General features: G+C 46.4%; 1 protein-coding gene across 4 annotated transcripts in view; it reads left to right on the top strand.

Annotated features, from left to right (window-relative positions):
- The window catches only part of Snx29 (sorting nexin 29), a 401,413-nt gene that overhangs the window by 106,375 nt on the left and 276,736 nt on the right, over positions 1-18,302 (top strand). For all 4 annotated transcript variants that reach the window (XM_057775566.1, XM_057775567.1, XM_057775568.1 and 1 more), the window contains 2 exons: positions 5,303-5,366; positions 7,391-7,519. In XM_057775566.1, the coding sequence (XP_057631549.1) occupies positions 5,303-5,366; positions 7,391-7,519 (193 nt within the window). The remainder of the gene's footprint in view (positions 1-5,302; positions 5,367-7,390; positions 7,520-18,302) is intronic.

Raw genomic sequence — 18,302 nt, 5'->3', positions numbered from 1 at the left:
TCAGTAAAGAGGAAGGAATCACAGTGATGAGACTTACAGATAAGAGCTGCATCGTGCTAGAGAGAAAAACCTCTGCTCATGCACAGCAAGTGAGATTGGTGGATGGTGAGTCACGTGATACATGGAAACCACATTCCCTCCCTGGTGCCCAGGAAGGCACAAGACAGCCATCAGGCAGCACAGCAGCAGGAATGAGTTTCTATTAGAGTCGCCATGTCCGTCCCCACTGTTACCACTGTTCTCTGTAGAAGTCCGTGAAAGGCAAGAGAGGCACCGAAAAGGTCCCCATCTCCTTTATAAACTGTGTCTGCGCCTGTGATTGTCATGCTTTGTCATTGTTTTGATGATTGTGCAAATCCATGGCCCCTCCAGGAGGCTGGGAACGCTGTGTGGGGCAGGCACGGTCACGCCAGGATGACAGGGCTGGGTCGCATCGCATGAGCTGTCCTGCCGCTGCTCACAGGCAGCACGGTGATCCTGGGGTCTGCTGGCCAGGCTCTCCTGTGGCTGCTGGAGGCTGCTGCCGCTGGTTGAGTGTTCTGTGTGGTTCTGCGAAGCAGTTCTTCAAGACTCACCATAGAATGTAATGTTCAGTTGCAAGTCATAATGTCAGTATCCAGACTCCTCCTTCCTGGTTCTAAGAATCCAGAATTCAGATACTCAACCAGTCTCTTCTAGGTGGTGCATTGGTGGCTCGCCTGGTTTACCCACATTTCCCCATTGAATGGTATTTGGTCCTCAGGAGATCTCCTTATCTGGCCTGCTGCTCTATGGCAGGGAGCATTTTCAAGGGTTTCTTTTTATTGTCCAAGGTTGAGGTGCACAGGAGCTTAGTATATTTCACATCTCTTGCAAGTGGGCCCACATAAATGACCCGCACTTGTGAGCAATGTCTGACACTGTGTTTCCACGTTTCTGTCCCTTGCAGTTGAAGGGAAAGGGATAGTGAGACCTATCAAGAATACCTGTTAAATGCCACTGTGTTCTAGACACCTCATTTGCATATTACCTCTTTAATCCTTGCAGCACTTCTGTGATGTAGTGACTGGGTTTGTCCGATTGTTGAGACAGGGTCTCATGTACCCTAGGCTGGCCTCAAATTCCTTATCTAGCCAAGTATGGCCTTGAGCTTTTGATCTTGCTTCTTTACCACCCAAATGCTGGGATTACTGGAGTGTGTTACCATGCCTGAAGAAAGACTGTTAAGATCCCATTTTACCCTTAACGTTCTCAGATAAGGTCAATAAACAACATCCTCAGGTGGGACGCTGAGACTGGAGGCCAGCACCTGACTGCAGAGCCTGCATCCTGTAAGTGCTGAAACTGAGTGAATGCCCTGTGCTTGCTACCAGCCGTCCCTGGGGAAATGAGGCACAATTCCAGCCTATAGTTCGCAAAGGCAGAAACCTGTCAAGGTTGCCTATGGCACGTGGCTGAGTGGGTCTTGAACTCAGGACTGCTGGCCCCAGAGCCTGTTGGTAACAACTTGCCATGGGTTTTCTGTCCCTGAAGTGGAAGCTCCTAGGATTCACTCCTGAACTTCCTCTTGCACTTTACATCTGCTCACCAGGACAGTCTCCACCATTGTGGGTGATAGAGCTCTGAGGTACTGGGAATTCTGAAGGGACTGCCACAATCTGTTTCCTGCTCTGTGCTACTGACTGTCCTAGACAGGAGGCTGTGAGACTAGAAACAAGGCTTGCTGGGCAGAGGCGTGTAACTTCACAGAAAGTGCTGTTATTGCCATTGGTTTTCTGTATGTGTGTGTTATTTATTCATTTAGAGTTAGCATGTAATGTAATGAGCTTCATTGTGCTATTTTCATAATTACATGTCATTATACTTTCCCCCTTTATTTCCTCCCCATCTCCCTTTGCTGGTCTCCTTCCTCGACTGAAACAGCCCCTCTTGCTTTCTAGCCACACACATGTATTCTATTACCTTCTTACCACTGCTTCTCTTTTCCTTCCCTCTCCTCGTCTGCCTTTTTCCATTACACATACACCCAGACACACACACACACACACGGAAACAGACACACAGGCATACACATACAGAAACATACATATACACACACAGACACACAGGCACACACACACAGAAACAGACACACACACAGGCACACACATACAGAAACACACATATACACACACAGACACACAAGCACACACATACAGAAACACACACATATACAGACACATACACTGATACATAGAAACAGACACACACAGAGACACAGCCACACAGCCATATACAGAGACATAGCCACAGAGCCACACACATATAGAAACACACACATATACAGACACAACACAGACACACAGGTACACACACACAGAAACAGACACACACAGAGAAACACAGGCACACATGCACAGAAACAGGCACACAGAAGCAGACACACAGGCACATACACACACTCAAATCTAGATTCCACATATAAGAGAAAGCATGTGACATTTGCCTTTCGGAGCTTTGCTGTTGGTTTTAGAAGTGTGAAAGGTTAGATCCACTCATTTTTCTGGATCAAATTCAAACATGTTGGTTAAACATGCAGTAAGAAGGGATCCCAGGCACTGAGGTGTGCAGCGTGGTCTGTATTCTGTCAACATCTGTGTGCACAAGGGAAGAGCAAGGCGACTCACATCTCCTACCTGTAGCTGCTGCAGGGCAAGGGGTCTCAGGGAAGCTTTTCAAAAGAGGCTCATCACTACCAGGACCTGGGGTGGTGAGCTGGGGTTTTCTCATGTATGAATGTCAGCGGGGGATTTCATATGAAGAGAGATGGATTCTGACCAGGAAATCTGTGAGATAACATGTGTGTAATAACTTCCATCTTAGAGGGAAGTCTGACCACTGGTTGGTTAACAGTGGTGCAGTCAGGATCGATCATCTGGAGACCCCTCAGTTGGCCTCTGGCCAGACAGATACTGTCACTGTGGTTGAGCTAGGGATGGTGGTTGTACACAGATGCCCAGGGGCATGCTCATGTGGATGAGCTGTACCCTCTGGGAGGGGAGGGGCGGAGCAGAATGGAGAGACTAAGGACTTGCCAGTGTGACAAGACCTGCCCTGCCTAGTCCAGGCCACTCGTTCCTGAGTACAGTGGTGGTGAAGGTGTCCTTGATGTCATCTGCTGCACTCTGGTCCCAGCTTGGGTACAGCAGTGCAGTTCATGAGTGTAAACCAGATGTGTTACTGCAGAGCTGGAGAAGGGCAGGCAGACACTGGCAAACACGCAGGATTTTGCTTTAGGAGATTTTGTGCCTTCCAGCTCCGGATGGCGACTGTGAGCATTCGTTCCTTTGCTCATCAGTGGTTCAGGCCAGCTAAGAACTCTAGTGAGGAAGAAAGCCTAGAGGAAAATTCAGAATCCATGCAGGGCCTGGAGTGGAGGAATAATGAAGCCTGTGTCCGCTGTGCCCACAGCACTGGCCTGGCTTGCCTGAAGACTGAGCCTAGAGTGCTTTATCCTCCCTGCTGCTGGTAGAACAATTAATTTGGTTGGTTTTATTTTCCTTCATAGCCACAGTGACCTGGGGATAAATCACTTGCTTTGGTTTTCCTCTAAAGATTATCAATTAGAATAAAGTTCTGCATCCTAGCAGCACGTCCTTCTGGACTTCCTGCTATGGCCTGTGAGAAGTACCCTCAAAGACACTCTTTCTCAGTCTCTTCTGATCCTCCTGGCTTCCAGGGAGGTGAGAAGGATGCTGCTCCCTCATTTCTGGAGGAAGGGCACGGAGAGAGGCTGAGACTCTAGTGTGAGGCTCTGAGCAGGGACCCTAGCGATCAGGGTTACCTCACTGAGTTGGCTTCGTAGGCTTGTGATGGCCATTGTTACTCTTCATTAGGATCCTCCCTTGGACCAGGTGGGAGCCTGCCTCTTTCCTTGGGAAGGTATTTGAACTTCGTCTGTTCTTGGTAGATGAATGAGTAGTTGAATGTATGAGCCCTGGGTCATTTTGTTTGTAGGCAGAGCATGGCTAGGTGTTCAATGGCCCAGTTCTGCCTGTTTTCTGCCCTAGGCCTTCTCCTAATGTCTCCTTTCCATCTCTCAGGGCTGCTTGTACCACAGATTGACAACCTTCTTGTTTCTAGTCTCACCCTCTTCCTAGTGAATCATTCCTATAAGAATCTCTAGTTCTTTTATTTATTTATTTTTTTTGGATTTTTCGAGACAGGGTTTCTCTGTAGCTTTTTGGTTCCTGTCCTGGAACTAGCTCTTGTAGACCAGGCTGGCCTTGAACTCACAGAGATCCGCCTGTCTCTGCCTCCCGCCCGGCTTCTAGTTCTTTTTCTTAAATTTTATGGAAAGGTATTTCCTAATTATCTTTTTTATTATGAAAGATTTTAAAATTGAGGAAATTTGCTAAGATCATCAATGCTTCTGGTCTTAAGACACAAAGCTGGCTATTGAACCTTTAGGCACCTGTTGTGACCTCCCCACTTGGATCCATGTAAGTGGTTCTAGACATAGAGTAGACTCTTGGACATAGTTACAGACTACTACTAGGTGTGTGATTTGGGCCCTGCACTTCCTAGTGGCCACCATAAGGTGAAATCAAGTAAAGGAAACAGATAAAACAACTCTGTCATCTCCAGATCTTGAGATGCAGCTAAGATCTGGCCATGCCTTCTGCATGTGCATAGCACCAATGGTTAACCTTGATGGAGCTAGGAAGTGTGGATGCATATTATCATTCCCTGTCCTCGAATGCTCTCCTGTGTGAAGAGGCTGGAGGGTGGCTTTCCCGAGTAATTGTGCAGTGTGCACTGTGTATTGAATGTAGTCCTCTACCGGCTGTCTGCTGCCCTCAGAAGGCAGTGTGGGAGAGCCAGATGTTTGCTTCTTGATGGACTGTCTTTATGCAAGCATGGAGCCGAGTACTACCTGATCTGCTGTCTGGGCTGATAAACAACTAGAAGAGGAATAATTCAGTGTTCACCACAGACATTGTCCAGGCACAAAGACTTGGGAAAGCACTCAGAAATTGCAAGCTGAGTGTGTTTTCCCAGGAACCTGTCCTTCTTCCCAACACACATTAGCTCTCTTCTCACCTTTCCCTTCCGTTTGTGGATGAGAGTGACAGTGAACACACTGTGTGTCTGAGACTGTAAAAGAATCCTTTCTAGGGAGCAGGGAGCTTACCTAGACAAGCCATCTATAACGGCATGTACTGTAGAGGGGCTGGGGACAGACAACCTACGGGAGCTTCTGCTCGTGTACTGCAGAGAGGATGGGGACGGATGGCTTATAGGATTGTCTGCTCATAGCGTTGCCTTTGCTTTCTTCCCTCAGATGAACTACGCCAAGCCATTGTGGCCATGATGAACAGAAAAGATGAACTGGAAGAAGAGAACGGGTACTGTGACATCATGGCTGCCTCTTTCTCTGACTTTCTGTCCCTAGCGGCAGAGCGAATGAATGGAGAGAATGGTGCTTTACTGCCGAGCTCCTTACCTTACTATTATTATTACCTTAAGTTCTTATGTGTGTGTGTGCGCGCGCGCGCGTGTGTTTGCGTGGGCATGTGGATGTGCAGTGCAAGCCAGAAGAGGAGACTGGATGCCTTAGAGCAGGAGTTGCAGGCAGTTTCAAGTTGTCTGACTTGGGTGCTGGGGTCTTAGCAGATTTCTTACTTCTCTGGACTAGACCACTTCAGTAGATCTGCTGTGGCTTGCATATAAGCAAGGGATCAAAGCAGCAATGCCGCCACCTTCCAACACAGGGATGTGGAGGAGCATCCTTTAATGACAACTTTCACTGATGTCATCCACATACCCACAATGCAGTGGTTTGTGTATAGTCTCAAATATGTGCAGCTATTGCCATGGCCAATTTTAGAATGGTTTTAGCACTTCAGGAAGGAATGTCACACCACTTCTGTCCAGCTCCCTGCCCAGAGAATACTCTTGAAGTGACCTTTAACTGAGGGTATATTTTCTGTGTTCCATTCAAATTGGGGATTCCTGGGACAAAATGACATTTGGATTCTTCTAATTTGGCTAAAACCCAGTGGTCAACTCCAAGAGGCCAAGTGCTTTCTTAAGTTCTTCTTCTTCTTTATTGAGATTCAGTCTAGATACCACTAATTGCCACCATGTGAGCATCTGAAGTTGACATTCTCCTACCAGAGTCTGTGTTGAGGCTGGGGTAGCCAGTGACAGGCTTGCCTGAGGTTATTCACAAAAGCCAGTGGATACTGGGAGGCTGCCTGACTCAGGGAGGTGGTGCACAGGTCACCTCCTGTCCTTTACTGGTGAGAGCAGTCACAGTTTTCTCTTAGACCTTATTTTGGATCTAACTGACCAGCTGCCCGTTGTCCTTTGAGGAGCTGTGCATTCTCAACAAATGGCTGCTGGCCACTTCAAGGTTGGTTTCCTCGCTCTAGCTGGAGCGATGCTCTTGGAAGCAGCCATGGGTTTTGTCTCCCCTTGTGAAGAATGACAGCTACCGTATATTGACTGCTTCTTCACAGACAGGATGCACGAGGATGTTCCAGGAGGGGAATCTTCTTCAAGCTCCCAGTGAACAGGTCTTAGCTCAGTGGTGGGGTACTGTGGGGGCTTGGTGTATTTGATACACCCTGATGTTCATGGCAGGCAGCCTTTGGATGTGGTAAATACATCACAGTTGCTTTTCTAGAAACAGTCATTTAGGTGCAGTGAATCAGAACCATATTTGATTTACCTCAGTGTGGTAACCTGTGACCCTTCCTAGAACTGCTACTCCTGGTCATTTTCTGTGGATAAGAAATATATATGTGAATGGGCATACTATAAAAGCTAAAAAGTATAGTAATATAAGATAATGCTGTGCTAATATGCACTCCTTAGAATACCATACAAGCTGGCTTAGCATGTGCTGTGTCTAATATATACTCAATAGAATGGCATGCATTCCAGCTTATCATGGAGGTGGCTGTGGACTGCGAGTCCTGGTCTATTCTATGGGCAGCAGTGGAAACAGGATGAAATATCATGGAATCTGAGCAAGTGTTCTGTCTTTTTGCTGCAGAATATTCATTTGGCCTGTTTTGACACCCTTCCCTTTGTGAGATCTGTTCCCATTGGGTCAGAGCTTCCGTTTAACATGCTGCACTCTGAATGGGGTGTCTTTAAAGAGCCCCCCCTGGCATCTGCTGAGCTCCTGGTTTCCCCTTGATCTAAGCTATCACAGGAGCAGGGTCCCCGAGTCTGACCACAGGTGACTGCCCTGGGACGCAGTGCAATTACCAGGCTCAGACTTGCTGTCTGCCAGCGTCCGTTTACGTGAGTTGGAGCTGTGTTGGGGTTTGTGTGAGCCTGTGTGCAGCGATGAAGAGCTGCACTGTCCTCTGGGTGGGCTGGGTGAAGAGTCTCTGAACTGTGGGGCCCTCTCTTCCAGGTCACTGCGGAGTCTCCTTGATGGTGAGATGGAGCACTCGGCTGCACTCCGGCAAGAGGTGGACGCCCTGAAGAGGAGGGTGGCAGAGCAGCAGGAGCGCCATACCACAAAGGTCCAGGCGCTGGCAAGGTAGACGGGGCAAGGGACGGAGAGGCAAGCATGTGCAGCTGCAGTTCTACATTGTTTGTTTTTGAGAAATGGTCTTGCTCTGTATGCAGCCCAGATAGGCCTCAAAGTAGGAGTCCTCCTGCCTTAGCCTCTAAGTGCAGGGATTACACGCATGTGCCTCCGCACCTCACTCATATTTTTAGTTAAATGAAAACGGAGTGCCAAAGGAAGTTACATTTATGCATTTTCATTTGATGTGCTCCTTTGAATGAACTACACATATGCGTATGTTTCAAAATCAGGTTAACTGATGAGCACTCTCCTTTGTCCGCAGCTCAGTTTGCTCCCTGTTGGCTTGACTATAAACAGTTGCAGAGAGGCTCTGTGTGTCCAAGGCAGATGTGTGCGTGCATGCGTGTTCCTTCCCTCTTCTGTATACCACTCTGCATCCTGGCAGGGTTCTGTGTGTGTGTAACCAGGGTTACATGTTCTGGTCTGACTGCACCAGGATTGGTTTGACCAGTCTGCCAGTAGCTGAAAGTTAAGGAAGTTTTCAGTCTTTTGTGATACTCCCCAGTGCATAACTTGAGTGCCTGCCATTGTGTTCTCACTTGAGTGCGTTTGCAGGAACAAAGGGCAGCCAAAGGCAGGGTGTGCCCTTCACAGGTCCTGCACGGGCCCTACAGCCTTGAGGGAAATATAGCTCCCAGCTATGCTTCTAAGGGAGCAAAGTTTTGGGTCCTATAGTATCACAGGAGAAAAATTAGGCTTGTGGGTTATTTTTCAATCGTGTTTCTCTAACTACAAATAATATTGAGCCTATTTTTATTTAAGATCCACTAATTAATTTTTTCTGTGATGTTGTTTATATCTTATTAAATAAACTGTGATGAATTAGGAATCACAGTGCCTCTGAAAACATCCAGTTTTGACTGAGTTTTTCTCCTGTGGAAACACTTTTATCTATGCACGTACAGTTGGCACCTGTCACTTTTCATTTTAGCTCCTTCCTCCATTTTCACTATAGAGCAGACAGGAAATGGCAGTGCAGCTGCTTACATCACCGCAGCAGACAGGAAATGGCAGTGCGGCTGCTTACATCACCACAGCAGACAGGAAATGGCAGTGCGGCTGTTTACATCACCACAGCAGACAGGAAATGGCAATGCGGCTGCTTATTAAGTTAGTGCAGCCGACAGGAAGCAAAGGGCTCACCCTGGTGCCTGAAGCGGGTTCATCTTGAAGACCTACTTCTATTTCTTAGGCTGTGTATTCCAAAGGTTTTATACCCTCCCAAACATGGCCACACTTGGGGACCCAGTACTAAAACATGATACTGTGGGGGGCATTTCTGCCTAAAACTGTAACACTTGTGGTTCTTTGGAACAGCTTTGAATAAGGCCAGGGGAGAAGCATGTACAGAGCCTATTCAGACACCCAGAATTAGGTGCAGTGCTGTGGTGTGAGTGATTTTTATGCACCTGTAATTTGCCACAGTCATGTGACCTGTCTACATTCCATTCCTTGAACTTCTCCCCTTTGCATCCTAACGTGCAGCTCCAGGGCCGTGGTTCTGAGCCTGTGGGTCACAACCCCTTTCACAGAGGTCGCCTCAGACCATCAGAAAGCACAGATATTTACATGATGATTCATAACAATAACAAAATTACAGTTATGAGGTAGTTGGGGGGGTCACCACAACACGAGGAACTGTATTAATGGGTCTCAGCTTTAGGAAGGCTGAGAACCACTGCTCTAGGCCACTGGAGCCAGGTCAGAGGCAGAAGTAGATTGGTTCCTAGTTGCACATTTCCTCACCTGGTCTCTCATCTCACCTGACCTCACTGGAGCTCTGCAGTGTAATGTTGGCTCTAAGGGCTTGAGTCTTCAGAGACACTGTTCTGAGCATCAGTAACGGGCGGGGCTTGTGTTAGAAGTCAGCCTCAACCCCCGGCTCCATTCTGGAGATGTGTTTCTGGGCGTGTGCTGATGTGGATGGAGGAGGAAGGCCGTGGGACTCCTGGGTGCTCCTCAAGCTGCTGTGCGTGTGTTCCGTACCCAGCGCTCTTTACTGTGGTGACCTAGGGAGGCTTTTATCCTACACACGTTTTTAAATATGAGGCCTTCCCAGGCACACATGAAGAACTGTTTAAGGGATTTGGAGGTTGGCAGTTTGTAGGCAGAAGGACATCTGGAAAATGGATGAACACTCCAAAAAGGGACACAGTGGTGGCTGCGGTGGTGGCTGTGGTGGTGGCCAGGTAGGCCTACTCAGACAGTTATTCCTTGGGGATTAAGAGGGCTGTGTGGCACAGTCACTCTGGGGCAGTGACTGTCATAGGCTGAGACTTATGTATTTTCTGGGTCCCCTCCCCTAACCCCCAATGCTACTCCCCAGCTCAGGTGGCAGGATTTATAATGCAGGTGGTTTAGTGGTATAGGGGCCAGGACCTGGCATTGGACTTCATGAAAATCAGGGTGTGGTTTTGTTCCCCACTAGTTACGTAGCTGTGGGTGAGTTTTAACCTCTCTTTCAGTTTTCTTAGTTGTAAAATGGGGAAAAGAAAACTTCAATGAATTATCAAATGTATAAAGAGAGAGATCATGGGGCTGGAGAGATAGTTCAGTGGTTAAAAGCACTGAATGCTCTTTCAGAGGACATGGGTTCAATTCCAAGTCCCCGCATGACAGCTTACAGCTGTCTGTAATTCCTGTTCCAGGTGATCTGGCACCTTCACACAGGCATGCATGCACATAAAATAAAAATAAATAAATCTTAAATAAAAAACGATGTATGACAGACAGACAGACAGACAGGGAGGGAGGGAGGGAGACTGAGACCATGACAGACCATTTTTGCTGGTTCAGTAAATACATTTCTCTGGCTCTGCTTCCATCAGTTACTGGAGAGAACATCTATGATGGCAATTAGGGAAGTCACCAACCTACTTACAGTGATGCCAGTTCAGGCGCCCTCTCCACCATTGCTAGGAGTCTTTGTTGGGGTCATCCTTATGGGTTCCTGGGGTTTCTCTGGCACCAGGTTTCTCTCTAACCCCAAATGCACCACCATCAAGAAGTCTCCATCCCGCTTCTGACCCAACTCCCACACCCAGCCTGCCCAACCCTCTCCTCTAGTTCCCATCTCTCCATCCCCCCAGGAAATCTTTTCTAGTTCCCCTTCCCAGGGAAACCCAGGCATCCCTCTTTGAGCCCTCCTTGTAATCTAGCTTCTCGGGGGCTGTAGATTGTAGGTTGGTTATCCTATACTTTACTCTTAATAACCGTTTACGAGTGAGTACATACCCTGTTTGTCTTTCTGGGTCTGGGTTACCTCACTCAGGATGATTTTTTTTTTTTTGTAGTTCCATCCATTTGCCTGCAAATTTCATGAGGTCATCATTTTTTTACAACTAAGTAGTACTCCATTGTGTAAATGTACCACATTTTCTTTATCTATTTCTCAGTTGAGGGGCATCTAGGTTGTTTCCAGGTTCTAGTTATTACGAATAATACTGCTATGAACGTAGTTGAGCAAGTGTCCTTGTGGTTTGAGTGTGCATCCTTTGGGTATATGCCTAAAATTGGTATAGCTGGATCTTGAGGTAGATTGATCCCCAATTTAACAAGAAAGCACCATAACAATTTCTAAAGTGGCTGTACAAGTTTGCACTCCCACCAGCAGTGGAGGAGGGTTCCTCTTACTCCACATCCTCCCCAGCATAAGGTGTCATCAGTGTTTTAGATCTTAGCCATTCTGACTGGTGTAAGATGGAATCTCAGAGTCATTTTCATTTGTATTTCCCTGATAACTAAGGATGTTGACTTCCTTAAGTGTCTTTCATCTATTTGAGATTCTTCTGTTGAAAATTCTCTGTTTAGATCTGTACCCCATTTTTAATTGGATTATTTGGTATTTTGATATTTAACTTCTTGAGTTCTTTATATATTTTCGAGATCAGCCCTCTGTCAGATGTAGGATTGGTGAGGATCATTTCCCACTTTGTAGGTTGCTGTTTTGTCTTGTTGACAGTGTTCTTTGTGTTATAGAAGTGTCTCACTTTTAGTTTTAGGAGGTACCATTTATTAACTGTCAATCTCAGTGTCTGTGCTGCTGGGGTTATATTTAGGAAGTGGTCTCCTGTGCCAATGTGTTCAAGGCTACCCCCCCACTTTCTCTTCTACCAGGTTCAGTGTAACTGGATTTATGTTGAGGTCTTTGATTCATTTGGACTTGAGTTTTGTGCATGGGGATAGATATTGATCTATTTTCATTCTACATGTTGACATCCAGTTATGCCAGCACCATTTGTTGAAGATGTTTTCTTTTTCCATTATATAATTTTAGCTTCTTTGTCAAAAATCAGGTGTTCATAGGTATGTGAATTTATGTCAGGGTCTTCGATTAGATTCCATTCATCCATGTGTCTGTTTTTATTGCCAGATCTCCCATGTTCATGGATAGGTAGGACTAACATAGTAAAATGGCAATATTACCAAAAACAATCAACATTTTCAATGCAATACTCATCAAAATCCCAACATGATTCTTCACAAACCTTGAAAAAACAATACTCAACTTCATATGGTAAAACAAAAAAGCCCAGGATAGCCAAAACAATCCTGTACAATACAGAACTTATAGAGGGATTACCATCCCTGATTTCAAGTGCTACTATATATATATATATATATAGATTTTTTAATATGTATGACTATTTTGCTTTATGTGTATCTGAGTATCAAGTGCACCAAGTGCATTCCTGGTACTTGGGGCCAGAAGAAGGTGCTGGATTGTCTCTAAAGCATTGCTTGGAGAGCTGCTTCCTGTGTCCTCTGTGGACTCCCTCCCCGTCCTGTGGTCAGGACTCCTGCTTCCTGTGTCCTCTGTGGACTCCCTCACCTCCTGTTGTCAGGACTTCCCTCCTGTTGTGCAAAAAGGAGGTAAGGCTGTTAGCCCTCAGACTTCCCGCAGCCTGCTTCCACCTCCAGTTCTTCCTCCTTTGAGACGTTCAGTGGGGTGACACACAGTGGCCCCACCCCAGCGGTGTTGCTGGGGAAGCGCGGTGCAGGAGACTACTCTTGAGCCTGTTCCTTCACCCATAACGTCTCAGATTTGTTCCCAAGAGATGTCAGCATGCGCTGGTAGACGACCAACCTGAGGGTTTGCTACTGTAGCAGGAAGATCTAAGAATGAGTCACTCTCTCAGGTGCCCTTGGACTTAGGTGCTCTGGTGCTATCAGCAGCTCTCTCCATGACCTTCACCTTTGTGAACTCCCATGTGCTTCTCCTGTAGACTGAGAAATGCCAGCTGGGCAATTCTGTTCAGTTTCTGAGAACTTGCATGCTACTTGTCCCAAGACTGTTCTGGTCACATTTTGGGAAGTGGGGCTTTCTGAAAATCCCTCAACCCTCCACTACAACTTTAGCTAGTGACAGAAGCCCACTGGAAAGCCCTTCTCAAGAAGAGCCGTGGAATGGCCAGATAACTGAAGGGCTCTAGGTGTCATGGAGACGTGATTCCCCACCTCTCCGTTTTCTCGTGTGGTTGGCTTCATTATCAGGCTTAATCTTCTCTTACATTGACTAGAGGGTCTGTAACAGACCGTGGCTAGGCCCATCCACCTCACCTCACCTTCCCTGCCATGGGTACCACTCTTGCTCTCAGGTTTGACTCACATGCTACACATGTTCAGGAGATGGCATCTTTTCTTTGTCTGAACTGTAGGAGGTAGTGGGGGCTGGAGGAGTTCCTCCCTTGGTGGGCTGTGACTATAGACTTGCCATGGTGGTTCCTCTCCATTATATCTAGGTTCTTTAGATGTCCCAAACTGACTGTATTCTCTGTGTTGGCTCCACTGTGATGCCAGGCATCCCTGCATACTTATTCCCCACACTGGCAGGGGTGGCACTATCTCCATGAACACCTGCCAAAGCACTGCAGGTTGTATGTTTTGTGGCCTCTTGACCTGATACCCCTCTTGATCATCTGAGTTGCTACTGGCTGCTTTATTTGTTTAGTGTGATAAACTAATAGTCCTGCCGTTCTCCATCTTTGCTCTGTGCTCAGCAACAGCAGCCGGGTCCTTAACAACTTGCAGCTGAGAGCAGGGACTTGCGTGCTGGGCCAAGCGTGAGGACAAGGCACACATCAGGACAGGGCAATATATCTTAGGGGAAGCTGCTCACCAGAGCTACCAATATGTTCAAGAATAGATGGTTAACCTTGTTCATTTGTTTTCTCTCAAAGAACGACTGTAATGTGTTAAGCTTTGCCAATTAGAAATACACAGAACATGGTCAGTTCTAACCCAGGTGCTTGAATTGAACAGGGTTGGGTGGGGTGCATAAACGCAGACTTTTAACTATTTGTCTGAATGTTCCTGTGCTCCAATGTACTGGCTCTGCACAGGTGGAAGTGTGGCATGATGTGTGAGTTTAGTCTTGCTTCATTTTAGTCTTTTTCGGTTGTTTTTGTTTTTTTAAAGACGGAATCTTGGAAAATAGCCCAGGCCACTCTTGATATTCTTGAACTCGGTGTATTGAATCTAGTCTGGCAGTGAACTCAGAACCCTCTTTAGTCAGCCTCCCAAGTACCAGGAAATGCTTATCCACACAGGAGCCTTTTCCACTTGTGGATGTGGGATCTTAGATGGCCACTTTGTACCCAATGCTTCTCCTCTGGAAAGCCAGGGCAAAACAGTCTCATCCTTTTAGAGTTTATGAAGAACTGGTGCTGAAATTTGCCAAGTCAGAGATCTCTGCAGACGTCCTTAGCCAGAGCTGGCACCATGAGTAGTATCGGTCCACCAAAGTCATTTATCCCTCCATCTCAAGGCTACAGTCATTCTGTGGAGTTCATCTAGCTTGAGGTTGCTCAGATACAACTAATGTTGTAACAAAGAATCTCTGAGTTGAGGAACTAAACTTGCTACTTAGCCCCTGGCTGCACATTCCAGTCACCTGGGAAGCTTTGGGAGCTATTAGGTCCAGACCACCTTCCAGACTAATTTAGACTCTCTGGAGGCGAGACCCAGACTGCTCAGGTAATTCCAGCCTGTAGCCAAGATTGACAGCTGGTGCCCAGATCTTAATGTACTGGCAGGTACCCAGGGATGCAGGAGTGTTCCCACTTTGCTGCAGCAGGCCGAGCTGATGTGGGCACTTTTGAGGTTCTCCAGGGGATACTGAGGCTGCTGACAACCTCTAGGGGGCGTTCTCTGGCCCCCATTTCAAGAAGGTGAAGATCTTTGTTATTTTTATCTCAGAACAAAATGGAGAGTCAATTTGTTACTGTTGTTGGTTTCTTTTGGAAGTGTTGACTTTTCTTTAAATTTTTTCTGAAGATTTTATTTTCAAGTAAGCTATAAACAACTTGATGATTTCTTTGTTTACTGATCTCTGTGTGAGCTTGAGGGTGATTTCTTTGTTTATTGATCTGTGTGTGAGCTTGAGCCTGTGCCTGCTTGTGATTTGTTCACTCAACAATGAATTGCATGCACCCAGGTTAAAATTACACATATGTATTGTATGGTGTAATAATTTTTAAGGCAGGTTCTTAATATATGGCCCAGTCTTGTCTTGAACTCTGCTCCTCCTGCCTCAGTGCTAGGATCATGGGTATGTGCCATCATGTTCAGCTGGAGCAGAACCTGCCGTCTCTGGTCGGTTGACATTTGCTGAGAAAACTCTTACTTCTGGGCTTTAAAAAATTATCTTTTAATTGTAAAGCAATGGGACAACCCCAAATGGGAGGAGTACCAAGTCCCATGGACCCAACACGATCACGGTCTTCATTCTCAGTCTATTAAGTCCATTTTTTAAACTTAGTATTGACACCATTCGTTACATGTTGCAGTTTCTGTGTCAGGTATTTTATATTTTCTTCTGTTTCTTTGTAGATTTCAAATCATATCTAAGTATCACCCTCCTCCCCCAGGATATGAAGTCACATGTGACTGATAGTTCTTACAGAAGATTTTCTGAAGAAGCCCACGTGGGTACAGTCACAGCTAACACTTCGGTTTTTGTTTATGAGAAGGCTGGTAGGATAGCTCAGTGGGTAACAGAATTTGTTGCTGAGCGTGGTGACCTGAGCTCAGTGCCTGGATCTCACACGGTGGTAGCAGAGAGCCAGCTCCCCGCATGTTGTCCTCTGGCCTCTACCCATGCACCGTGGTCCACGTGTTCACACACATATACACACATATAGATGTAAATTAGAAATGATTGTTTCTGGGGCATTTTTATGCCAGTGGATTTCCGGCACATGCTCATTTTACAGAACCTGGTCCAGTGGTGGACAGTGGCTTTGAAGGAAAAGCAGCCTTGTTTCTCACAGTCGGCCTCAGTCTGTGCACACTACTGTGGCCATGGGGCGCTGTTTTTGGACACGCCCTTGCTTGTCACTCTTCATTCACTCCTACGCTCTCAGACTGTAGCACAAGCATACTGGTTTTCATAAAGCCGTTTCTTTATTTTTCTTTTTTCCAAAAAAATATTTTCTTTAGCTCAATTCCTTGAGTAGAATTCCAGCGATAGAAGCTCTGAGCATTGCTGGGTGGTGGTGTTGTGTGTCTTTAATTCCAGTCCTGGGTGGCAGAGGCAGGTGGATCTCTGTGAGTGTGAGGCTGGCCTCATCTACAGAATGAGTTCCAGGACAGCTAGGGCTACAGAAAGAAGCCTTGTCTTGAAAAACAAAAAACAAAACAAGTCAGAACATTTGTAAAGCTCATTATTTTTGCTATAGTTTGGGTGGGTCATATATAAGAAAAGTTGGTTCCGAGCATGGTAGTTCTGGGAGATGGTATGGAACCTTTGATGCTGGGAGGTCCCTGCATCACGGAGGAAGTGGCCCCTGAAAAGGATTAAGGTAGTTTTATAGAGACCTCCCCCCACCTCCATCTCTCTCTTGGTCCTGATAGCAGTAAGCCCAGCCCTGAACTGCTGACTTGCTTTATGCTTTAAAATATTATTTCCAGCCGGGCGGTGGTGGCGCACGCCTTTAATCCCAGCACTTGGGAGGCAGAGGCAGGCAGATCTCTGTGAGTTCGAGACCAGCCTGGTCTACAAGAACTAGTTCCAGGACAGGCTCCAAAACCACAGAGAAACCCTCCCATGTGTCCTTGTCATCTGTTTCTCTAGACGATGTGTGAACCTGTCCTGACCCCATCCCTGCTGTCCTTGTACTGTCTGGCCTGCGTGTGCTCTCTGTGTACCGTGCCACAGTCTGTTACACCAATTAAAGAAGCAGGAGGCTTCAAAAAAAAAAAAAAAAAAAAAAGAAAAAAAAAAAAAAGAAAAAACAAACAAACAAAAAAAAAAAAAAAGGAAGGGAACAAACTCAACAAAAAAACAAAACAAAGCCAAAAATGGGACGGAGTAGTTGAGTGATTGAAAGCTCTTGCTGCTCTTGCAGAAGACTGGAGTTCTGTCCCCAGCACCCACACTGGGTAGCTCACAACCACTTGTAACTCCAGCTCCAGGCAAGGGCACCAATAACACGTATTAGTACATCCACAAAGGTAGATAACATTACATAAAAATTAAATAAATCTTTAAAAAACCCCAAAACTAGATAAAAGGGCTACAGAGATAGTGATTGTGACATCATCTGTCATGAGGTCATTATCAAAAGCCCATCAATCAGTGGGGCTGTTAATCTTGGACCCCCCAAACTGTGTGCTAAGTAAACCTCTCTGATTTATAAAGCGAGGTCACTTCAGTGTTGTGCTGCAGTAATGCAAGGCATAGTAAGACAATCCTTGTCAATAAAGAGGTCTTCCTTCACACTCTCACAGCAGGCTGAGTGACCCACATCGCTGTGTTTCTATAGCTGTGTGGCTTGTCACAGTGTCTGTGTGCTTTCCAGCTCTGTGAGTGCTGAGTCCATGTCCTCTTCTATGACAAAGCAGGTGAAAGCGGTAACTAATCCTGTGTTGTAGCTCTGTCCCCTGTTTCTTTGTTGGGGTTCCAGAGTCAGGAGCATGAAGATTGTAGTGGACAAGCTATGTACCTTCATTAACTCCAGGGGAGGTAGGAGGACACACTCACTAAGGCCTGTGCTGGAACTGCCTGTTCACCTCTACTTGACTCCTGCTCTTGAGGCTTAGAAGATGGAGTTTTCCCAACAGATAAGATTTCCTCTGGGGGAGGAGGGTGGGAAGGCCAAATGCATGAACATTGCTGTGTCGTGATATTTCATTTGTATTTTAATAAATAAAGCTTGCCTGAAGATCAGAACACAAAACAGCTACACTGGTTAGACATACACACCAGGCAGTTGTGACACACACCTTTAATCCCAGCAGCCACACTAGTGGCTTGGCAATGGTGGTACACACCTTTAATCCCAGCATTAGAGAGGAATATAAGGCAGGATGAGACAGGAACTTGCTCTCTTTCAGTCTGAAGGTTTTATGGAGGCAAGAGCTCTCTAGTGGCTTGGCTGCTTTGCTTTTCTGATCTTCAGGTTGAACCCCAATATCTGTCTCTGGGTTTTTATTATTTGTGCTACACATTTGCCTGAACTGGAAACTGTAGAACTGTGTTTTCAAGGAGAAGAAGCAGTGAGGAGTCGCATGGATGCTCTCTGACTCTTACAGTCGAGGGCCAGTGTGGGCTTCCCGGGTATTTCTCTATGTGAAAATGATCGTGGTGGGAGGAGGGCAGCAATGCCTTAGGCATTGCAGTCACAGGCAGTGGAGAAACCACGCGAAGCTTGTTGGTTTGCTGCTTCTCAAAGCTTTCCTTAGACGCTAGCTTTGTCAAGGAGCCGGAATTCGGGGAAAAGATCAGCAAGTG

Source organism: Chionomys nivalis, chromosome 7 (genome assembly GCF_950005125.1).
Source record: "Chionomys nivalis chromosome 7, mChiNiv1.1, whole genome shotgun sequence".
Lineage (NCBI taxonomy): Eukaryota > Metazoa > Chordata > Mammalia > Rodentia > Cricetidae > Chionomys > Chionomys nivalis.
Note: the sequence above shows the minus strand (reverse complement) of the source record. Positions and strands in the feature narration are given on the sequence as shown.